Source organism: Bombina bombina, chromosome 2 (genome assembly GCF_027579735.1).
Source record: "Bombina bombina isolate aBomBom1 chromosome 2, aBomBom1.pri, whole genome shotgun sequence".
Lineage (NCBI taxonomy): Eukaryota > Metazoa > Chordata > Amphibia > Anura > Bombinatoridae > Bombina > Bombina bombina.
The window spans coordinates 1,123,089,067-1,123,114,261 of record NC_069500.1 but is presented as its reverse complement, the minus strand read 5'-3'; the positions used below and the strand labels follow the sequence as shown (position 1 = coordinate 1,123,114,261).

General features: G+C 41.7%; 1 protein-coding gene across 4 annotated transcripts in view; it reads right to left on the bottom strand.

The window, feature by feature from the left end:
• The window catches only part of FNIP2 (folliculin interacting protein 2), a 281,392-nt gene that overhangs the window by 21,412 nt on the left and 234,785 nt on the right, over nt 1-25,195 (bottom strand). For all 4 annotated transcript variants that reach the window (XM_053703784.1, XM_053703781.1, XM_053703783.1 and 1 more), the window contains one exon: nt 7,159-8,482. In XM_053703784.1, the coding sequence (XP_053559759.1) occupies nt 7,159-8,482 (1,324 nt within the window). The remainder of the gene's footprint in view (nt 1-7,158; nt 8,483-25,195) is intronic.

Below are 25,195 nucleotides of genomic sequence, written 5' to 3'. Positions count from 1 at the left end.
CCTTTCTGGGGTCGACCATAGGAAATAATTTCTTAAATATAGGTGGGGGAACAAAAGGTATGCCGGGCTTCTCCCACTCCTTATTCACTATGTCCGCCACCCGCTTGGGTATAGGAAAAGCGTCGGGGTGCACCGGAACCTCTAGAAACTTGTCCATCTTGCATAATTTCTCTGGAATGACCAAGTTGTCACAATCATCCAGCGTAGATAACACCTCCTTAAGCAGTGCGCGGAGATGTTCTAATTTAAATTTAAATGTCACAACATCAGGTTCAGCTTGTTGAGAAATCTTTCCTGAATCTGAAATTTCCCCATCTGACAAAACCTCCCTCATGGCCACTTCAGATTGGTGTGAGGGTATGACAGAACAATTATCATCAGCGCCCTCCTGCTCTTCAGTGTTTAAAACAGAGCAATCGCGCTTTCTCTGATATGCAGGCATTTTGGATAAAATATTTGCTATGGAGTTATCCATTACAGCCGTCAATTGTTCCATGGTAATAAGCATTGGCGCGCTAGAAGTACTAGGTGCCTCCTGCGTGGGCAAAACTGGTGTAGACACAGTAGGGGATGATGTATCATCATGTCTACTCCCCTCATCTGAGGAATCATCTTGGGCAATTTCATTATCTGTGGCAGTACTGTCCTTACTTTGTTTGGACGCTGTGGCACAATTATCACACAATTTTGAGTGGGGAGACACATTGGCTTTCACACATATAGAACATAGCTTATCCGAAGGCACAGACATGTTAAACAGGCTTAAACTTGTCAATAAAGCACAAAAAACGTTTTAAAACAAAACCGTTACTGTCTCTTTAAATTTTAAACAGAGCACACTTTATTACTGAATATGTGAAAAAGTATGAAGGAATTGTTCACCACAGTGTCTTAAAGCCTTAAGAGTATTGCATACCAATTTTCATAGCTTTAACCCTTAAAATAACGGAACCGGAGCCGTTTACAAATTTAACCCCTATACAGTCCCAGCTTCAGCCTTTGCTGTGACTTTACCAAGCCCAGAGGGGAATACGATACCAAATGACGCCTTCTAGAAACTTCTCCAACTACTTTCTGGTCCTCACACATGCATCTGCATGTCTTGCTCTCAAAAACAACTGCGCAGTAATGGCGCGAAAATGAGGCTCAGCCTACAACTGGGAAGGCCCTCCCTGACTGGAAAAGGTGTCTAACACAGTGCCTGCCGTTAAAAAACGTTCCCCAAGTTTATAAGTGTGAATTATCAGCATACACATGTATAAAATGTCCAAATAAAGCAATCGATTTAGCCCATAAAAGTGTCTACCAGTTTTATAGCCCATATTAAGCCTGTTATTCTGTTTGAAACTAAGAAAATGGCTTACCGGTCCCCATGAGGGGAAATGACAGCCTTCCAGCATTACACAGTCTTGTTAGAAATATGGCTAGTCATACCTTAAGCAGAAAAGTCTGTTAACTGTTTCCCCCAACTGAAGTTACTTCATCTCAACAGTCCTATGTGGAAACGGCAATCGATTTTAGTTACCTTCTGCTAAAATCATCTTCCTCTCACAAACAGAAATCTTCATCCTTTTCTGTTTCAGAGTAAATAGTACATACCAGCACTATTTTAAAATAACAAACTCTTGATAGTAGAATAAAAAAACTACAACTAAACACCACATACTCTTAACCATCTCCGTGGAGATGTTGCCTGTGCAACGGCAAAGAGAATGACTGGGGTGGGCGGAGCCTAGGAGGGACTATATGGCCAGCTTTGCTGGGACTCTTTGCCATTTCCTGTTGGGGAAGAGATATTCCCACAAGTAAGGATGACGCCGTGGACCGGACACACCAATGTTGGAGAAATAAAGTTTAAATCTTATAAAGAAAAAAACTGAAAATATAAGCAGAAGATTCAAACTGAAACAGCTGCCTGAAGTACTTTTCTACCAAAGACAGCTTCAGAAGAAGAAAACACATCAAAATGGTAGAATTTAGTAAAAGTATGCAAAGAAGACCAAGTTGCTGCTTTGCAAATCTGATCAACCGAAGCTTCATTCCTAAACGCCCAGGAAGTAGAAACTGACCTAGTAGAATGAGCTGTAATCCTTTGAGGCGGAGTTTACCCGACTCAACATAAGCATGATGAATTAAAGATTTCAACCAAGATGCCAAAGAAATGGCAGAGGCCTTCTGACCTTTCCTAGAACCGGAAAAGATAACAAATAGACTAGAAGTCTTTCAGAAATTCTTAGTAGCTTCAACATAATATTTCAAAGCTCTAACTACATCCAAAGAATGCAATGATTTCTCCTTAGAATTCTTAGGATTAGGAAATAATGAAGGAACCACAATTTCTCTACTAATGTTGTTGGAATTCACAACCTTAGGTAAAAATTTAAAAGAAGTTCGCAACACCGCCTTATCCTGGTGAAAAATCAGAAAAGGAGACTCACAAGAAAGAGCAGATAATTCAGAAACTCTTCTGGCAGAAGAGATGGCCAAAAGGAACAAAACTTTCAAAGAAAGTTATTTAATGTCCAATGAATGCATAGGTTCAAACGGAGGAGCTTGAAGAGCCCTCAGAACCAAATTCAAACTCCAAGGAGGAGAAATTGACTTAATGACAGGTTTTATACGAACCAAAGCTTGTACAAAACAATGAATATCAGGAAGATTAGCAATCTTTCTGTGAAAAAGAACAGAAAGAGCAGAGATTTGTCCTTTCAAGGAACTTGCAGACAAACCTTTATCCAAACCATCCTGAAGAAACTGTAAAATTCTCGGAATTCTAAAAGAATGCCAGGAAAAATGATGAGAAAGACACCAAGAAATATAAGTCTTCCAGACTCTATAATATATCTCACTAGATACAGATTTACGAGCCTGTAACATAGTATTAATCAGAGTCAGAGAAACCTCTTTGACTAAGAATCAAGCGTTCAATCTCCATACCTTTAAATTTAAGGATTTGAGATCCTGATGGAAAAAAGGACCTTGCGACAGAAGGTCTGGCCTTAACGGAAGAGTCCACGGTTGGCAAGAGGCCATCCGGACAAGATCCGCATACCAAAAACTGTGAGGCCATGCTGGAGCTACCAGCAGAACAAACGAGCATTCCTTCAGAATTTTGGAGATTACTCTTGGAAAAAGAACTAGAGGCGGAAAGATATAGACAGGATGATACTTCCAAGGAAGTGACAATGCATCCACTACTACCGCTTGAGGATCCCTGGATCTGGACAGATACCTGGGAAGTTTCTTGTTTAGATGAGAGGCCATCAAATCTATTTCTGGAAGTCCCCACATTTGAACAATCTGAAGAAATACCTCTGGGTGAAGAGACCATTCGCCCGGATGTAACGTTTGGCGACTGAGATAATCCGCTTCCCAATTGTCTATACCTGGGATAAGAACCGCAGAAACTAGACAGGAGCTGGATTCCGCCCATACCAGAATTCGAGATACTTCTTTCATAGCCAGAGGACTGTGAGTCCCTCCTTGATGATTGATGTATGCCACAGTTGTGACATTGTCTGTCTGAAAACAAATGTACGATTCTCTCTTTAGAAGAGGCCAAGACTGAAGAGCTCTGAAAATTGCACGGAGTTCCAAAATACTGATCGGTAATCTCACCTCCTGAGATTCCCAAACCCCTTGTGCTGTCAGAGACCCCCACACAGCTCCCCAACCTGTAAGACTTGCATCTGTTGAAATTACAGTCCAGGTCGGAAGAACAAAAGAAGCCCCCTGAACTAAACGATGGTGATCTGTCCACCACGTCAGAGAGTGTCGTACAATCGGTTTGAAAGATATTAATTGAGATATCTTTGTGTAATCCCTGCACCACTGGTTCAGCATACAGAGCTGAAGAGGCCACATGTGAAAACGAGCAAAGGGGATCGCGTCCGATGCCGCAGTCATAAGACCTAGAATTTCCATGCATAAGACTACCGAAGGGAAAGATTGTGACTGAAGGTTTCGACAAGCTGATATCAATTTTAGACGTCTCTTGTCTGTCAAAGATAGAGTCATGGACACTGAATCTATCTGAAAACCTAAAAATGTTACCTGAGTCTGAGGAATCAATGAACTTTTAGGTAAATTGATCCTCCAACCATGATGTTGAAGAAACAACACAAGTTGATTCGTATGAGATTCTGCTAAATGTGAAGACTGAGCAAGTACCAAGATATCGTCCAAATAAGGAATACCACAATACCCTGTTCTCTGATTACAGACAGAAGGGCACCGAGAACCTTCGTAAAAATTCTTGGAGCTGTAGCTAGGCCAAACGGCAGAGCCACAAACTGGTAATGCTTGTCTAGGAAAGAGAATCTCAGAAACTGATAGTGATCTGGATGAATCGGAATATGCAGATATGAAACCTGTAAATCTATTGTAGACATATAATGCCCTTGCTGAACAAAAGGCAGGATAGTCCTTACAGTTACCATTTTGAATGTTGGTATCCTTACATAACGATTCAATATTTTTAGATCCAGAACTGGTCTGAAGGAATTTTCCTTCTTTGGTAAAATGAAGAGATTTGAATAAAACCCCAGTCCCTGTTCCAGAACTGGAGCTGGCATAATTACTCCAGTCAACTCTAGATCTGAAACACATTTCAGAAATGCTTGAGCCTTTGCTGGGTTTACTGGGACACGGGAAAGAAAAAATCTCTTTGCAGGAGGCCTTATCTTGAAGCCAATTCTGTACCCTTCTGAATCAATGTTCTGAATCCAAAGATTGTGAACGGAATTGATCCAAATTTCTTTGAAAAAACGTAATCTGCCCCCTACCAGCTGAGCTGGAATGAGGGCCGCACCTTCATGTGGACTTAGGAGCTGGCTTTGATTTTCTAAAAGGCTTGGATTTATTCCAGACTGGAGATGGTTTCCAAACTGATACCGCTCCTGAGGATGAAAGATCAGGTTTTTGTTCCTTGTTGTGACGAAAGGAACGAAAACGATTATTACCCTGGAAAGAAAGGGAAAGCAGAGTAGACTTAGAAGACATATCAGCATTCCAAGTTTTAAGCCATAAAGCTCTTCTAGCTAAAATAGCTAGAAACATATACCTGACATCAACTCTAATGATATCAAAGATGGCATCACAAATAAAATTATTAGCATGTTGATGAAGAATAAAAATGCTATTAGAATTATGATCTGTTACTTGTTGCGCTAAAGCTTCTAACCAAAAGATGAAGCTGCAGCAACATCCGCTAAAGATATAGCAGGTCTAAGAAGATTACCTGAACACAAGTAAGCTTTTCTTAGAAAGGATTCAATTTTCCTATCTAAAGGATCCTTAAAGGAAGTACCATCTGCCGTAGGAATAGTAGTACGCTTAAGAGTAGAGACAGCCCCATCAACTTTAGGGATTTTGTCCCAAAACTCTAATCTGTCAGATGGCACAGGATATAATTGCTTAAAACGTTTAGAAGGAGTAAATGAATTACCCAAATTATTCCATTCCCTGGAAATTACTTCAGAAATAGCACTAGGAACAGGAAAAACATCTGGAATAACTACAGGAGATTTAAAAACCTTATCTAAACGTTTAGATTTAGTATCAAGAGGACCAGAATACTCAATTTCTAATGCAATTAGGACTTCTTTAAGTAAAGAACGAATAAATTCCATTTTAAATAAATATGAAGATTTATCAGCATCAACCTCTGAGACAGAATCCTCTGAACCAGAAGAACCATTATCAGAATCAGAATGATGATGTTCATTTAAAAATTCATCTGAAAAATGAGAAGTTTTAAAAGACTTTTTACGTTTACTAGAAGGAGGAATAACAGACATAGCCTTCTTAATGGATTTAGAAACAAAATCTCTTATGTTATCAGGAACACTCTGAGTATTAGATGTTGACAGAACAGCAACAGGTAATGTAACAGTACTAAAGGAAATATTATCTGCATTAACAAGTTTGTCATGACAAAACAGTACAAACAACAGCTGGAGGAACAGATACCATAAGTTTACAGTAGATACACTTAGCTTTGGTAGCTCCAGCCCCAGGCAGCGATTTTCCAGAAGTATCTTCTGACTCAGCTTCAACGTGGGACATCTTGCAATATGTAATAGAAAAAACAACATATAAAACAAAATTGATCAAATTCCTTAAATGACAGTTTCAGGAATGGGAAAATATGCCAGTGAACAAGCTTCTAGCAACCAGAAGCAATAAAAAATGAGACTTAAATAATGTGGAGACAATAGTGACGCCCATATTTTTTTAGCGCCAAAAATGACGCCCACATTATTTGGCGCCAAAAATGACGCCACATCCGGAACGCTGACACTTTTGGCGCAAAAGAACGTCAAAAATGACGCAACTTCCGGCGACACGTATGACGCCGGAAACAGAAAAAAAAAAATTTTGCGCCAAAAAAGTCCACGCCAAGAATGACGCAATAAAATGAAGCATTTTCAGCCCCCGCGAGCCTAACAGCCCACAGGGAAAAAGTCAAATTTTTAAGGTAAGAAAAAAATTGATTTATTCATATGCATTATCCCAAATATGAAACTGACTGTCTGAAATAAGGAATGTTGAACATCCTGAGTCAAGGCAAATAAATGTTTGAATACATATATTTAGAACTTTATAAAAAAGTGCCCAACCATAGCTTAGTGTGTCACAGAAAATAAGACTTACTTACCCCAGGACACTCATCTACATGTTGTAGAAAGCCAAACCAGTACTGAAACGAAAATCAGCAGAGGTAATGGTATATAAATAAGAGTATATCGTCGATCTGAAAAGGGAGGTAAGAGATGAATCTCTATGACCGATAACAGAAAACCTATGAAATAGACCCTGTAGAAGGAGATCATTGAATTCAAATAGGCAATACTCTCCTCACATCCCTCTGACATTCACTGCACGCTGAGAGGAAAACCGGGCTCCAACCTACTGCGGAGCGCATATCAACGTAGAATCTAGCACAAACTTACTTCACCACCTCCATAGGAGGCAAAGTTTGTAAAACTGATTTGTGGGTGTGGTGAGGGGTGTATTTATAGGCATTTTGAGGTTTGGGAAACTTTGCCCCTCCTGGTAGGAATGTATATCGCATACGTCACTAGCTCATGGACTCTTGCTAATTACATGAAAGAAATAAGCTTTTTCTCTACTTGAAAACCACTGTAAAATATTTACCTTGGCAGTGGAAGTTCTATTTCTTCATAATGAGGTGTCTGACCTTGATAATCAGTTGACAAACCAGGTGTATTAAGTTCCTCATCACTAATCCCAAGTGCACTGTCACAGCTCTCATTTCTTGGGATATTGCCTATGCTAAACTTCATGTTATTCGCTGGATCACCACAGGGGACATTTTGAGAACCGGTTTGGATAGGGTTTCCTCCACTTCCTGTATTATCTGCTTTTAGCGCTCTGTTTTTATAAGTCCTTTGCTCAATACAGTTTTCTTCTCTTGATTCAGCCACAAAGTGAGAAACAAAACATTTATCAGACAGGAGAGGGTGAGAGGGAAGGGCTTCAACTGTATTCGTTTCTATGCTATTGCCTTCTACAAAATATTCATCAAATATGCTAGAAGGGCCCTCACAGGATGGAATTCGGGAATGGATGCTCAGTTTTCTTTGAAGAACAGCTGTATAATCACCACCCATACTGGAAGGAGAAGGTTGTGATGCATTGTTAATTTCCTGTGACTGAATTCTAAGAGATTTTACTTTTTCATCCATGTCCTTTTGATGGCTTTCAAAGTCTGAGTCAGGTGAAGCTGAGCAGCCCATCTTGAATGTAACCTTTTCTGATGACTTCTGGTCAAGTTTATCTTCTCGCAGCACTGCCTTTGCCCAGTCTGACAACATACCTGTTCTACAAGTTTTAGTGTCATCGTCTGTGTGAGTTTGACAACTTATCAAGGATGACGTTATATAATCTGGGGTGTGTAACCCTTCAATATTAGATACTGGTGCCCTTGTAACGGAAACCATTGTCTCTAATTTGGCTTCTTTTATCAAAGTTGGATGCTCTCTGCAAGTGCCGTTAATGCTAATAGCTGACGATTTCCCAAAAGCACATACATTGGCATGAGAGGCCTGTTCTGGCTGTGAAATGCAGTTCTCATTTTTACTAACCTTCTTAACTAGTTTCTTTTCATCTAAAATTTCAGGGTTGCTATGTTTAGCAAAAATAGTTGACTTTATTGGTGATGACATGTTACAATATAAAGCCGGAAAAACTAGAGCAGGCTCATTATTTAGAGTTACAATCACATATTCAGACTGTTCAACCTCTCCCTTTTCTAATGAGGTGGTGATTGTACTCCCATTTATAATCTGCTCCCCTTCTTCAAGGACCTTACTGCGCACCAAATGATTCTCTTGTAGTTCTGAGCACCGGATGAAGTAGGTGAGGACATATAGAATGCGCTGGACCAAATCTTTCCTTTTGCCAACCACAACAGTTCTAGTCATTCTAACTGGAGAACCAATGGCTCCATACAGATCCCCTGTGAAAACAAGACATACAAAATCAGCACAGTGCATAAAAATAAGCTGCATAACAAAACAAATCAATGCAACAACGATTTCTGGAATTCTGTAAAATGCAATAATCCTCTCAAGTTATTAAAGAACATTAAATAATAATAATAGCTATATTCAAAAAGCTCAGCCGATAGAGCAGACTGATATGTACTAATATGGGTGAATTTGCGCCAAGACAGATACATTTTTTGCCCAATACAAATATATAGCACACATGTTTGTGAACAGTATTGGTCTTCAAAGGTCATCAAATATTGCTTCATACAATAGGCAAGTCCATTACTATTAATATAAACAAATGGAAGGTGCATACCCTTAGATCAATGGGTACTGTAAAAAGAGGGAAAGAACAAGAACAACCACTAAAAAGGTCTTAGGAAGTAAGGGAATTCAACACTTAAATTTTATGTCAAGGAAATATGTATTTAAAGAAAACTCCAAACATAAACAATGTATCACATTCTGAAAAACACTATTCATTCAAGTTAAAGGGACACTGAACGCAAATTTTTTCTTTCGTGATTCAGATAGAGCATGACATTTTCAGAAACGTTATAATTTACTCTTATCAACTTTTCTTCATTCTCTTGGTATCTTTATTTGAAATGCAAGAATATAAGTTTAGATGCCGGCCTATTTTTGGTGAACAACCTGGATTGTTCATGCTGATTGGTGGATAAATTCATCCACCAATAAAAAAGTGCTGTCCAGAGTCCTGAACCCATAAAAAAAAGCTTAGATTCTTTTTCAAACAAAGATAGCAAGAGAACGAAGAAAAATGATAATAGGAGTAAATTAGAAAGTTGCTTAAAATTGCATGCTCTACCTGAATAACGAAAGAACAAATTTGGGTTCAGTGCCCCTTTAAGAGCTACCAACATACGAGCTTTAAAGACTAAATAAAAACAAACGAACAGCAATTCATATAAATATATATCCCAGTAATTATGAACCTATAGAGCGACAATAAAGGTACAAAACACATAAAAATGTGGTATTAAACAACTTTGTTGCAATACTGAGGAATCGGGGACATGAGTAAATTCAAGAACGAAATGTTACAGACTAAAGAGTTTGGGCTAGATTTATCAAGCTAGGGCGGACAGGGGTGCACATACTTGCCCTGTCCGCCTGTGGCAGACAGCAATCTGCTACCGGAATTCAGCATTGCACATGCATACAACACCGCCCCCTGCCCGCGCACAGCCAATCACGCGCGAGCAAGAGCGGTCAATCTAAGAGGTGGAGAAGAGGTTAGGAAGCAGCGGTCTGATCACTGCTGCTTGATAAAACATAATTTAATAAAGAACTTACCTGATAAATTAATTTATTTTATGGTGGCGAGAGTCCACAAGCTGTTACTAATGGGATATACATTCCTATCAGGAGTGGGCAAAGTTTCCCAAGCATCAAAAACCTTTAAATACCCCGCCCACCTCACTCAAATCTCAGTTTAACGTATAGCCAAGAAGTGAGGTGTTTAAGAAGTAAAAGCATAAAAAAAGAGGAGCAAAGATGTGCTTTATATAAAAACTAGTCCTAAAGCCCGTTCACACGGGCCATTTTTTGCAGTACAGTGGTCCCACCCCTGGCGTTCTCTCCCTCCCACTCTCTTTTGCTTTCTCTCTCTCCCCCCTCTCTTTTGCGCTCTCTCCCCCTCTCTCTCCATCTCCCCCCCTCTCTCTCTCTCTCTCGCTCCCCTCTCTCTCTCCCCCCTCTCTCTCTCTCTTTCTCTCTCTCCCCCCCCTTTCCCTCTCTCTCTCTCCCCTCTCTCTCTCTCCCCTCTCTCTATCTCACCCCTCTCTCTATCTCCCCTCTATCTCTCTCTCTATCCCCCCCTCTCTCTCTCTCGCCTCTCTCTTTCTCTCTCCCCTCTCTCTGTCTCTCTCTCTCCCCTCTCTCTCTCCCCCTCTCTCTCCCCCTCTCTCCCCTCTCTCTCCCCTCTCTCTCTCTCTCCCCCTCTCTTTCTCTCTCCCCCTCTCTCTCTCTCTCCCCCCCCTCTCTCTCTCTCTCTCCCTCTCTCCCCCCTCTCCCCTCTCTCTCTCCCCCCTCTATCTCTCTCCCCTCTATCTCTCTCCCCTCTCTCTTCTCTCTTCCTCCCCCCCCTCTCTCTCTCTCTCCCCCCTCTCCCCTCTATCTCTCTCCCCTCTTTCTCCCCCCCCCTCTCTCTCTCTCTCCCCCCTCTGTCTCTCCTCTCTCTCTCTTGCCCCTCTATCTCTCCCCCCCTCTCTCTCTCCCCCCTCTCTCTCTGCCCCTCTATCTCTCCCCCCCCCTCTCTCTCTCCCCCCTCTCTCTCTGCCCCTCTATCTCTCCCCCCCCCTCTCTCTCTCCCCCCTCTCTCTCTGCCCCTCTATCTCTCCCCCCCCTCTCTCTCCCCCCTCTCTCTGTGTCTCTCCTCTCTATCTCTCTCCCCCCTCCCCCCCCCTCTCTCTCTCCCTCTCTCTCTCCCTCTCTCTCTCTCTCTCTTTCCCCTCTCTCTCTCCCCCTTTAACTCCCCCCTCTCTCTCCCCCCCCCCTCTCTCTCCCCACATCTCCCCCCCTCTCTCCACATCTCCCCCCTCTCCCCATCTCCCCCCTCTCTCCACATCTCTCCCCTCTCTCCACATCTCCCCCCTCTCTCCACATCTCCCCCCTCTCTCCACATCTCCCCCCTCTCTCCACATCTCCCCCCTCTCTCCACATCTCCCCCCTCTCTCCACATCTCCCCCCTCTCTCCACATCTCCCCCTCCCTCTCTCCACATCTCCCCCCTCTCTCCACATCTCCCCCCCTCTCCCCACATCCCTCCACCCTCTCTTGAGCTGTTTGAGCTCTCTTCACGGGCCTTCACGCTAGGCTCCGCCCCCTTCACGGGCCTTCGCGTTAGGCCCCGCCCCCTTCACGCTCGGCCACGCCCACTTTTGCTCGGCGCAGTCGGCAGAACAGGTAGGGACTTAGGCCAGTGTGTTTATCCGCGTGCAGTCTCTACTGCGCATGACAGCTTCGGACAAACACACTTGGCCTTTTATAGTATAGGATAACCCAAATATTAAGAAATTGGGTGGGCCTCGTGGACTCTGGCCACAATGAAAGAAATTAATTTATCAGGTAAGTTCTAACATAAATCATGTTTTCTTCACATAGGTGGTGAGAGTCCACAAGCTGTTACTAATGGGATATAATACCCAAGAGGTGGAAGTCCACGAGTAACAAAGGGAGGGATAAAATAAAAACAGCTATTTTTGCTGAGAAATTAAATCCAAAAGTTATAGTCTTTTTTTAAATTTAAAAAACAAACAAAACTTAAATCATAGGCACTAGAATCAAACAGACAGCTGCCTGAAGAACCTTTCTACCAAAAGCTGCTTCCGAAGAAGCAAAAACATAAAAATGGTAGAATTTAGCAAAGGTATGTAAAGAAGACCAAGTGGCCGCTTTGCGAATTTGATCAACTGAAGCTTCATTCTTGAAAGCCCAAGATGTGGCAACTGATCTTGTAGAATGAGATGTAATTCTCTGAGGTGGAGACTGGCCCACCTCCAAATAAGCTTTGTGAATTAAAAGTTTCAACCAAAATGCTAAAGAAATGGCAGAGGCTTTCTGACCTTTTCTAGAACCAGAAAAAAGAACAGACAGACTAGAAGTCTGTTTGAAATCCTTAGTTGCATCTACATAGTATTTCAAAGCTTTAACAACATTCAAAGAGTGTAAAGATCTTTCAATAGAAGTCTTAGGATTAGGACACAAAGAAGGAACAATAATTTCCGTATTAATGTTGGTCGGTAATTCAGGGTCTGAAGACAACTGCTGAGCGAGACTGTCTAACCAAAAAGTAGAGGCAGCAGCAACATCAGCAATAGATATAACTGGTCTAAGAATATAGTCAGTATGCAAGTATGCCCTTCTAAGATAAGATTCAAGCTTCCTATTTAAAGGGTCTTTGAAAGAAGTGCTGTCTTCCATAGGGATGGTAGTCCATTTGGCAAGAGTGGAAATTGCCCTATCAACTTTAGAGACCGTTTCCCAAAGTTCCAAATTCGAAATAGGTAAAGGATACAATTTTTTAAACCTAAAAGAAGGGTTAAAAGAGGTACCAGGTATAGACCATTCTTTGGCAATCATATTAGAGATAGCGTCTGGAATAGGAAAAAATTTGGGACTATTAAGAGCAGTTTTAAACACAGAATTTAAATGATTACAAGGTTTATCATCTGGAGTTTTAGGCTCCTCAATCCCTAAAGTAATTAATACTACCTTTAAAAGAGAGCAAATATGTTCAATTTTAAGCAAAAAACATAATTTATGTAAGAACTTACCTGATAAATTCATTTCTTTCATATTAGCATGAGTCCATGAGCTAGTGACGTATGGGATATACATTCCTACCAGGAGGGGCAAAGTTTCCCAAACCTCAAAATGCCTATAAATACACCCCTCACCACACCCACAATTCAGGTTAACGAATAGCCAAGAAGTGGGGTGATAAAAAAGTGCGAAAGCATATAAAATAAGGAATTGGAATAATTGTGCTTTATACAAAATCATAACCACCACAAAAAAAGGGCGGGCCTCATGGACTCTTGCTAATATGAAAGAAATGAATTTATCAGGTAAGTTCTTACATAAATTATGTTTTCTTTCATGTAATTAGCAAGAGTCCATGAGCTAGTGACGTATGGGATAATGATTACCCAAGATGTGGATCTTTCCACACAAGAGTCACTAGAGAGGGAGGGATAAAAAATAAAGACAGCCAATTCCTGCTGAAAATAATCCACACCCAAAATAAAGTTTAATGAAAAACATAAGCAGAAGATTCAAACTGAAAGTACTTTTCTACCAAAAACTGCTTCAGAAGAAGAAAATATATCAAAATGGTAGAATTTAGTAAAAGTATGCAAAGAGGACCAAGTTGCTGCTTTGCAAATCTGATCAACCGAAGCTTCATTCCTAAACGCCCAGGAAGTAGAAACTGACCTAGTAGAATGAGCTGTAATCCTCTGAGGCGGAGTTTTACCCGACTCAACATAGGCAAGATGAATTAAAGATTTCAACCAAGATGCCAAAGAAATGGCAGAAGCTTTCTGGCCTTTTCTAGCACCGGAAAAAATAATAAATAGACTAGAAGTCTTTCGGAAAGACTTAGTAGCTTCAACATAATATTTCAAAGCTCTAACAACATCCAAAGAATGCAACGATTTCTCCTTAGAATTCTTAGGATTAGGACATAATGAAGGAACCACAATTTCTCTACTAATGTTGTTGGAATTCACAACTTTAGGTAAAAATTCAAAAGAAGTTCGCAACACCGCCTTATCCTGATGAAAAATCAGAAAAGGAGACTCACAAGAAAGAGCAGATAATTCAGAAACTCTTCTGGCAGAAGAGATGGCCAAAAGGAACAAAACTTTCCAAGAAAGTAATTTAATGTCCAATGAATGCATAGGTTCAAACGGAGGAGCTTGAAGAGCTCCCAGAACCAAATTCAAACTCCAAGGAGGAGAAATTGACTTAATGACAGGTTTTATACGAACCAAAGCTTGTACAAAACAATGAATATCAGGAAGAATAGCAATCTTTCTGTGAAAAAGAACAGAAAGAGCAGAGATTTGACCTTTCAAGGAACTTGCGGACAAACCCTTATCTAAACCATCCTGAAGAAACTGTAAAATTCTCGGTATTCTAAAAGAATGCCAAGAAAAATGATGAGAAAGACACCAAGAAATATAAGTCTTCCAGACTCTATAATATATCTCTCTAGATACAGATTTACGAGCCTGTAACATAGTATTAATCACAGAGTCAGAGAAACCTCTTTGACCAAGAATCAAGCGTTCAATCTCCATACCTTTAAATTTAAGGATTTCAGATCCTGATGGAAAAAAGGACCTTGTGACAGAAGGTCTGGTCTTAACGGAAGAGTCCACGGTTGGCAAGAGGCCATCCGGACAAGATCCGCATACCAAAACCTGTGAGGCAATGCCGGAGCTACCAGCAGAACAAACGAGCATTCCTTCAGAATCTTGGAGATTACTCTTGGAAGAAGAACTAGAGGCGGAAAGATATAAGCAGGATGATACTTCCAAGGAAGTGATAATGCATCCACTGCCTCCGCCTGAGGATCCCGGGATCTGGACAGATACCTGGGAAGTTTCTTGTTTAGATGAGACGCCATCAGATCTATTTCTGGAAGTTCCCACATTTGAACAATCTGAAGAAATACCTCTGGGTGAAGAGACCATTCGCCCGGATGCAACGTTTGGCGACTGAGATAATCCGCTTCCCAATTGTCTATACCTGGGATATGAACCGCAGAGATTAGACAGGAGCTGGATTCCGCCCAAACCAAAATTCGAGATACTTCTTTCATAGCCAGAGGACTGTGAGTCCCTCCTTGATGATTGATGTATGCCACAGTTGTGACATTGTCTGTCTGAAAACAAATGAACGATTCTCTCTTCAGAAGAGGCCAAAACTGAAGAGCTCTGAAAATTGCACGGAGTTCCAAAATATTGATCGGTAATCTCACCTCCTGAGATTCCCAAACTCCTTGTGCCGTCAGAGATCCCCACACAGCTCCCCAACCTGTGAGACTTGCATCTGTTGAAATTACAGTCCAGGTCGGAAGCACAAAAGAAGCCCCCTGAATTAAACGATGGTGATCTGTCCACCACGTTAGAGAGTGTCGAACAATCGGTTTTAAAGATATTAATTGAGATATCTTTGTGTAATCCTTGCACCATTGATTCAGCATACAGAGCTGAAGAGGTCTCATGTGAAAACGAGCAAAGGGGATCGCGTCCGATGCAGCAGTCATAAGACCTAGAATTTCCATGCATAAGGCTACCGAAGGGAATGATTGTGACTGAAGGTTTCGACAAGCTGAAATCAATTTTAGACGTCTCTTGTCTGTTAAAGACAGAGTCATGGACACTGAATATATCTGGAAACCCAGAAAAGTTACCCTTGTCTGAGGAATCAAAGAACTTTTTGGTAAATTGATCCTCCAACCATGATCTTGAAGAAACAACACAAGTCGATTCGTATGAGATTCTGCTAAATGTAAAGACTGAGCAAGTACCAAGATATCGTCCAAATAAGGAAATACCACAATACCCTGTTCTCTGATTACAGACAGAAGGGCACCGAGAACCTTTGTAAAAATTCTTGGAGCTGTAGCTAGGCCAAACGGCAGAGCCACAAACTGGTAATGCTTGTCCAGAAAAGAGAATCTCAGGAACTGATAATGATCTGGATGAATCGGAATATGCAGATATGCATCCTGTAAATCTATTGTGGACATATAATGCCCTTGCTGAACAAAAGGCAAGATAGTCCTTATAGTTACCATCTTGAACGTTGGTATCCTTACATAACGATTCAATATTTTTAGATCCAGAACTGGTCTGAAGGAATTCTCCTTCTTTGGTACAATGAAGAGATTTGAATAAAACCCAATCCCCTGTTCCGGAACTGGAACTGGCATAATTACTCCAGCCAACTCTAGATCTGAAACAATTCAGAAATGCTTGAGCTTTCACTGGATTTACTGGGACACGGGAAAGAAAAAATCTCTTTGCAGGAGGTCTCATCTTGAAACCAATTCTGTACCCTTCTGAAACAATGTTTTGAATCCAAAGATTGTGAACAGAATTGATCCAAATTTCTTTGAAAAAACGTAACCTGCCCCCTACCAGCTGAGCTGGAATGAGGGCCGCACCTTCATGTGGACTTAGAAGCAGGCTTTGCCTTTCTAGCAGGTTTGGATTTATTCCAGACCGGAGATGGTTTCCAAACTGAAACTGCTCCTGAGGATGAAGGATTAGGCTTTTGTTCTTTGTTGAAGCGAAAGGAACGAAAACAATTATTAGCCCTGTTTTTACCCTTAGATTTTTTATCCTGTGGTAAAAAAGTTCCTTTCCCACCAGTAACAGTTGAGATAATAGAATCCAACTGAGAACCAAATAATTTGTTACCCTGGAAAGAAATGGAAAGTAGAGTTGATTTAGAAGCCATATCAGCATTCCAAGTCTTAAGCCATAAAGCTCTTCTAGCTAAAATAGCTAGAGACATAAACCTGACATCAACTCTGATAATATCAAAAATTGCATCACAGATAAAATTATTAGCATGCTGAAGAAGAATAATAATATCATGAGAATCATGATCTGTTACTTGTTGCGCTAAAGTTTCCAACCAAAAAGTTGAAGCTGCAGCAACATCAGCCAATGATATAGCAGGTCTAAGAAGATTACCTGAACACAGATAAGCTTTTCTTAGAAAGGATTCAATTTTCCTATCTAAAGGATCCTTAAACGAAGTACCATCTGACGTAGGAATAGTAGTACGTTTAGCAAGGGTAGAAATAGCCCCATCAACTTTAGGGATTTTGTCCCAAAATTCTAATCTGTCAGACGGCACAGGATATAATTGCTTAAAACGTTTAGAAGGAGTAAATGAATTACCCAATTTATCCCATTCTTTGGAAATTACTGCAGAAATAGCATTAGGAACAGGAAAAACTTCTGGAATAACCACAGGAGATTTAAATACCTTATCTAAACGTTTAGAATTAGTATCAAGAGGACCAGAATCCTCTATTTCTAAAGCAATTAGTACTTCTTTAAGTAAAGAACGAATAAATTCCATTTTAAATAAATATGAAGATTTATCAGCATCAATCTCTGAGACAGAATCCTCTGAACCAGAAGAGTCATCAGAATCAGAATGATGATGTTCATTTAAAAATTCATCTGTAGGGAGAGAAGTTTTAAAAGATTTTTTACGTTTACTAGAAGGAGAAATAACAGACATAGCCTTCTTTATGGATTCAGAAACAAAATCTCTATTCATTCTGCACCTTAGATGTTGAAGGAACTGCAACAGGCAATGGTACTTTACTAAAGGAAATATTATCTGCATTAACAAGTTTGTCATGACAATTAATACAAACAACAGCCGGAGGAATAGCTACCAAAAGTTTACAGCAGATACACTTAGCTTTGGTAGATCCAGCACTAGACAGCGATTTTCCTGTAGTATCTTCTGACTCAGATGCAACGTGAGACATCTTGCAATATGTAAGAGAAAAAACAACATATAAAGCAAAATTGATCAAATTCCTTAAATGACAGTTTCAGGAATGGGAAAAAATGCCAAAGAACAAGCTTCTAGCAACCAGAAGCAATGAAAAAATGAGACTGAAATAATGTGGAGACAAAAGCGACGCCCATATTTTTTTTATTTTTTTTATTTTTTTTTTAGCGCCAAATCAGACGCCCACATTATTTGGCGCCTAAATGCTTTTGGCGCCAAAAAAGACGCCACATCCGGAACGCCGACATTTTTGCCGCAAAATAACGTCAAAAAAATGACGCAACTTCCGGTGACACGTATGACGCCGGAAACGGAAAATAATTTTTTGCGCCAAAAAAGTCCGCGCCAAGAATGACGCAATAAAATGAAGCATTTTCAGCCCCCGCGAGCCTAACAGCCCACAGGGAAAAAAAGAGTCAAATTTTTGAAGGTAAGAAAAAATTGATTCATTCAAGTGCATTATCCCAAATATGAAACTGACTGTATGAAAAATAAGGAATGTTGAACATTCTGAGTCAAGGCAAATAAATGTTTGAATACATATATTTAGAACTTTATAAACAAAGTGCCCAACCATAGCTTAGTGTCACAGAAAATAAGATTTACTTACCTCAGGACACTCATCTACATGTTTGTAGAAAGCCAAACCAGTACTGAAACGAGAATCAGCAGAGGTAATGGTATATATAAGAGTATATCGTCGATCTGAAAAGGGAGGTAAGAGATGAATCTCTACGACCGATAACAGAGAACCTATGAAATAGACCCCGTAGAAGGAGATCACTGCATTCAAATAGGCAATACTCTCCTCACATCCCTCTGACATTCACTGCACGCTGAGAGGAAAACCGGGCTCCAACTTGCTGCGGAGCGCATATCAACGTAGAATCTAGCACAAACTTACTTCACCACCTCCATCGGAGGCAAAGTTTGTAAAACTGAATTGTGGGTGTGGTGAGGGGTGTATTTATAGGCATTTTGAGGTTTGGGAAACTTTGCCCCTCCTGGTAGGAATGTATATCCCATACGTCACTAGCTCATGGACTCTTGCTAATTACATGAAAGAAAAGAAGATTTATCATTTTTTGTCTGATGTAGGATCCTCTGAATCAGAGGAACCCCCATCAGTAGAAGATAAGTCAGTATGCTGTAGGACAGTACAACATTCACTAGCTTTAGGCAAAAAATGTGCTACCCTTTTATGCTTATGTGAAGGCGGTAAAGCAGACATGGCCTTTGCTATGGCTGCTGCAACAAAACAAAAGCCACATAATTGAGCTGAAGAAATCAGTTCAGTTTTTTTTTTGTTTTTTTTACAAAAAACACACTTCGCTTTGGTAGAAACATATTCAGGCAGCTGAGTTCCTATGGTAGATTCAGAGACAGATTCAGTTTGATACATCATGGCAAGAAAATATACAAAAAAATATATAAATAGTTGCAAATAATATCACATGCCCCTTAATACAGCAGGTTTAAGAGGAAATGGGAAACAATGATAATTTTTTTTAAGATTATCATGATAACTAACATCGTTAACGTTAAAAAAATTGCTATAAAAAAACAAGGGGAAAAAAGGCGTAATAATTTTAGCTCAGAGCAGGCAGACAGGTTATGGAGCAGCGGTCTTTGTAACCGCTGCTTCATAACTGCTGTTTCTGGCGAGTCTGCAGGCTCGCCAGAAACACACACACATATATATATATATATCAAATTTAATCCAGAAGACACTGTCTGCTTAAAAAATACCCTTTTATTAAGTGGTAAACGGTTTCGGGTCGCCCGACCAGTCTGAGGATGGGGGTGACCACGAAAACGTTTACCACTTAATAAAAGGGTATTTGTGGAGAGTGTCTTCTGAAATAAATTCGCTACATACAGGAGGATTTTGAGGTGCCCCCCCGGCAGCCGTGTCTTATGAGAGTGTTTGCTGGATATTATTTGTTCTACTTGCTATTTATATATGCTATTTATATATATACTAGTCCTGAAGCCAGTGTACACGGGCCATTTCTTGCAGTACAGCGGTCCCACCCCTTGCTCTCTCTCTATCCCCCCTCTATTTTGCTCTCTCTTTCTCCCATCTCTTCTACTCTCTCTCCCCCCCTCTCTCTTTCCACCCTCTCTTTTACTCTCTCTCCCCCCCTCTCTTTTGCTCTCTCTCTCCCCCTCTCTTTTACTCTCTCTCTCCCCCCTCTCTTTTGCTCCCTCTCTCTTTTGTTCTCTCTCTCTCTCCCTCTCTTTTGCTCTCTCTCCCCCCTCTTTTGCCGTTTCTCTCCCCCCCTCTTTTGCGCTCTCTCCCCCCTCTCTTTTGCGCTCTCTCCCCCCTCTCTTTTGCGCTCTCTCCCCCCTCTCTTTTGCGCTCTCTCCCCCCTCTCTTTTGCGCTCTCTCCCCCCTCTCTTTTGCGCTCTCTCCCCCCTCTCTTTTGCGCTCTCTCCCCCCTCTCTTTTGCGCTCTCTCCCCCCTCTCTTTTGCGCTCTCTCCCCCCTCTCTTTTGCGCTCTCTCCCCCCTCTCTTTTGCCGTCTCTCTCCCTCTCTTTATCCCCCCTCTTCTGCTCTCTCTATCCCCCTCTTTAGAGCTCTCTGTCTCGGCAGTCGGCCCCGGCATCTGGCCCTGCCCGGCTTGCGTCACGCCCGGCCCCGCCCACGTCACATCTGGGCCCCGCTCACTCCACCACACGCCAGATGCCAGATCAGCTGGAAGGCCAGGTGTGTTTGTCCTCACGCGCAGTCTCTACCGCGCATGACAGCTTCAGACAAACACACTTGGCCTTTTATAATTATATATATATATATATATATATATATATATATATATATATATATATATACACACATATATACATACACAATATATATTCTGGAAATAAATATTTTTTGCTTTGAAGAGAGAAATACAGTGACTGTACTATAAATTATTTACTATATATATATGTGCATTTATATGTGTATATATAATAATTATATAATGGGTGTGGGTGTGTGTGTGTATGTATGACAGGTATCTGTATATCTATATAATAAATAATTTCTCCTCTCTTTTGCTCTCTCTCCCCCCTCTCTTTTGCTCTCTCTCTCCCCCTCTCTTTTAAGCTCTCTCTCTCCTCCTCTCTTTTGCGCTCTCTCTCTCCTCCTCTCTTTTGCGCTCTCTCTCTCCCCCTCTTTTGCGCTCTCTCTCTCCCCCTCTTTTGCGCTCTCTCTCTCCCCCTCTCTTTTGCACTCTCTCTCCCCCCTCTTTTGCGCTCTCCCCCCCTCTTTTGCGCCCTCTCTCCCCCCTCTCTTTTGTGCTCTCTCTCCCCCCTCTCTTTTGCGCTCTCTCTCCCCCCTCTCTTTTGCGCTCTCTCTCCCCCCTCTCTTTTGCGCTCTCTCCCACCTCTTGCTCGCTCTCTATCCTCCCTCTCTTTTGCTCTCTTTCTCCCCTCTCTTTTGTGCTGTCTCTCCTCTCTCTTTTGTGCTGTCTGTCTCTCCTCTCTCTTTTGTGCTGTCTCTGTCTCTCCTCTCTCTTTTGTGCTGCCTCTCCTTTCTCTTTTGTGCCGTCTCTCCTCTCCTCTCTCTTTTATGCTGTCTCTGTCTCTCCTCTCTTTTGTGCTGTCTCTGTCTCTCCTCTCTCTTTTGTGCCGTCTCTGTCTCTCCCCTCTCGTTTGTGCTGTCTCTGTCTCTCCTCTCTCTTTTGTGCTGTCTCTGTCTCTCCTCTCTCTTTTGTGCTGTCTGTCTCAACCCTCTCGTTTGTGCTGTCTGTCTCTCCTCTCTCTTTTGTGCTGTCTCCGTCTCTCCTCTCTCTTTTGTGCTGTCTCCGTCTCTCCTCTATCTTTTGTGCTGTCTCCGTCTCTCCTCTCTCTTTTGTGCTGTCTCCGTCTCTCCTCTCTCTTTTGTGCTGTCTCTGTCTCTCCTCTCTCTTTTGTGCTGTCTCTCTCTCCCCCCTCTTTTAATCCCCCGTCTCTCTCTCTCCCCCATCTCTTTATCCCCCATCTTCTGCTCTGTTTCGGCAGCTGACCCCGCCCACGACGCACCCGCTGGCCACGCCCACGACGCACCCGCCAGCCACGCCCACGACGCACCCGCTGGCCACGCCCACTCCACCACACACTGACTGACGCCAGGTCAGTCGGAAAGGCCAGGCCAGCACCACTGCATCAATATTCTTAAAGGTGAATTATTTCTTTATTGGAGATATCACAACAGATAAAAGCGACGTTTCGGACCTACATGGTCCTTAATCATGCATAGTTAAAACACACATTTAAAAAGGGTGATTTGACCAATGAAATTTCAGCTCACATTCTTAATTGAATTAACCCATGCCTATCCAAGCATGATAATATACCTATTACTTTTTCTAATAGTGGCCTCTAGTGGTACCATATTGAATGACACCCTATCAGAATTTATAAAAACAAATACAGATCGTAGTCCCTATTCAGACCATAAGGGTACAATGTATTTAATTTCTTGATCCACCAAACTTCCTTTTGTTTTAGTTTAAGTTCTCTGTTACCCCCTCTTCTATGTGTGGGGATATGGTCGATTACTTGAAAGCGCAACTGGCTAACAGTGTGTCCCATTTGGGTAAAATGTGCAGATACTGGCAGAGTCATATCTTTAGATTTAATTGATGCCTTATGCTGACTAAACCTATCCCTAGCGGCTTGGGTGGTCTCTCCGATATAACAGAGGCCACATGGACATTTGAGAAGATAGATTACATAATTGGTTTGACAAGTGTATAGACCATTGATAGTATACTGTTTACGTTTGTCATTTTGGGCCAAATATTTACCTCTAATGACTGAATTACATTGTGCACAGTGCAGACAAGGATAACAACCTTTATTAGGAGTGGTCAAATAGTTAATTTCAGATTGTTTAGTTGTCCCTACATCTGCTCTGACTAGATTATCCCTTAGATTTCTCACCCGTCTCGACTTCAGGATTAAATTTTGTTAATAAATGCCAGTGTTTATTAACAAAATTTAATCCTGAAGTCGAGTCCTTTAAATTACCACCAATGCCATCCTATAGACGGGTGAGAAATCTAAGGGATAATCTAGTCAGAGCAGATGCATAGGAGAAATCATATGATACCGTGGTGACTGTAGTTAGAGAAAATAATTCATCAGACCTGATTAAAAAAAAACCAGGGCGGGCCGTGGACCGGACACACCGTTGGAGAAAGTAATTTATCAGGTAATCATAAATTCTGTTTTCTCCAACATAGGTGTGTCCGGTCCACGGCGTCATCCTTACTTGTGGGAACCAATACCAAAGCTTTAGGACACGGATGATGGGAGGGAGCAAATCAGGTCACCTAGATGGAAGGCACCACGGCTTGCAAAACCTTTCTCCCAAAAATAGCCTCAGAAGAAGCAAAAGCATCAAATTTGTAAAATCCGGTAAAAGTGTGCAGTGAAGACCAAGTCGCTGCCTTACATATCTGATCAACAGAAGCCTCGTTCCCGAAGGCCCATGTGGAAGCCACAGCCCTAGTGGAGTGAGCTGTGATTCTTTCAGGAGGCTGCCGTCCGGCAGTCTCATAAGCCAATCGGATGATGCTTTTAAGCCAAAAAGAGAGAGAGGTAGAAGTTGCTTTTTGACCTCTCCTTTTACCAGAATAAACAACAAACAAAGAAGATGTTTGTCTGAAATCCTTTGTAGCCTCTAAATAGAATTTTAGAGCACGAGCTACATCCAAATTGTGTAACAAACGTTCCTTCTTTGAAACTGGTTTCGGACACAAAGAAGGCACAACTATCTCCTGGTTAATGTTTTTGTTAGAAACAACTTTCGGAAGAAAACCAGGTTTAGTACGCAAAACCACCTTATCTGCATGGAACACCAGATAAGGAGGAGAACACTGCAGAGCAGATAACTCTGAAACTCTTCTAGCAGAAGAAATTGCAACCAAAAACAAAACTTTCCAAGATAGTAACTTAATATCTACGGAATGTAAGGGTTCAAACGGAACCCCTTGAAGAACTGAAAGAACTAAATTGAGACTCCAAGGAGGAGTCAAAGGTTTGTAAACAGGCTTGATTTTAACCAGAGCCTGAACAAAAGCTTGAACATCTGGCACAGCTGCCAGTTTTTTGTGAAGTAAAACAGATAAAGCAGAAATCTGTCCCTTCAAAGAACTTGCAGATAATCCTTTCTCCAAACCCTCCTGTAGAAAGGATAGAATCTTCGGAATTTTTATCTTGTTCCATGGGAATCCTTTAGATTCACACCAACAAATATACTTTTTCCATATTTTATGGTAAATTTTCCTAGTTACAGGCTTTCTAGCCTGAACAAGAGTATCAATGACAGAATCTGAAAACCCACGCTTTGATAAAATCAAGCGTTCAATCTCCAAGCAGTCAGTTGGAGTGAAGCCAGATTCGGATGTTCGAATGGACCTTGAACAAGAAGGTCCTGTCTCAAAGGTAGCTTCCATGGTGGAGCCGATGACATATTCACCAGGTCTGCATACCAAGTTCTGCGTGGCCACGCAGGAGCTATCAAGATCACCTAAGCCCTCTCCTGATTGATCCTGGCTACCAGCCTGGGAATGAGAGGGAACGGTGGGAATACATAAGCTAGGTTGAAGGTCCAAGGCGCTATCAGTGCATCTACTAGAGTCGCCCTGGGATCCCTGGATCTGGACCCGTAGCAAGGAACCTTGAAGTTCTGACGAGACGCCATCAGGTCCATGTCTGGAATGCCCCATAATTGAGTTATTTGGGCAAAGATTTCCGGATGGAGTTCCCACTCCCCCGGATGGAAAGTCTGACGACTCAGAAAATCCGCTTCCCAATTTTCCACTCCTGGGATGTGGATTGCAGACAAGTGGCAGGAGTGATTCTCCGCCCATTGAATTATTTTGGTTACTTCCTCCATCGCCAGGGAACTCCTTGTTCCCCCTTGATGGTTGATATATGCAACAGTCGTCATGTTGTCTGATTGAAACCTTATGAATTTGGCCTTTGCTAGTTGAGGCCAAGCTTTGAGAGCATTGAATATCGCTCGCAGTTCCAGAATGTTTATCGGGAGAAGAGATTCTTCCTGGGACCATAGCCCCTGAGTTTTCAGGGGTTCCCAGACCGCGCCCCAGCCCACCAGACTGGCGTCGGTCGTGACAATGACCCACTCTGGTCTGCGGAAACTCATTCCCTGTGACAGGTTGTCCAGGTTCAGCCACCAACGGAGTGAATCTCTGGTTCTTTGATCTACTTGGATCGTCGGAGACAAGTCTGTATAATCCCCATTCCACTGTCTGAGCATGCACAGTTGTAATGGTCTTAGATGAATTCGTGCAAAAGGAACTATGTCCATTGCCGCAACCATCAAACCTATTACTTCCATGCACTGCGCTATGGAAGGAAGAAGAACAGAATGAAGTACTTGACAAGAGCTTAGAAGTTTTGATTTTCTGGCCTCTGTCAGAAAAATCCTCATTTCTAAGGAGTCTATTATTGTTCCCAAGAAGGGAACACTTATTGACGGGGACAGAGAACTTTTTTCTATGTTCACTTTCCACCCGTGAGATCTGAGAAAGGCTAGGACAATGTCCGTATGAGCCTTTGCTTTTGACAGAGACGACGCATGAATCAGTATGTCGTCCAAGT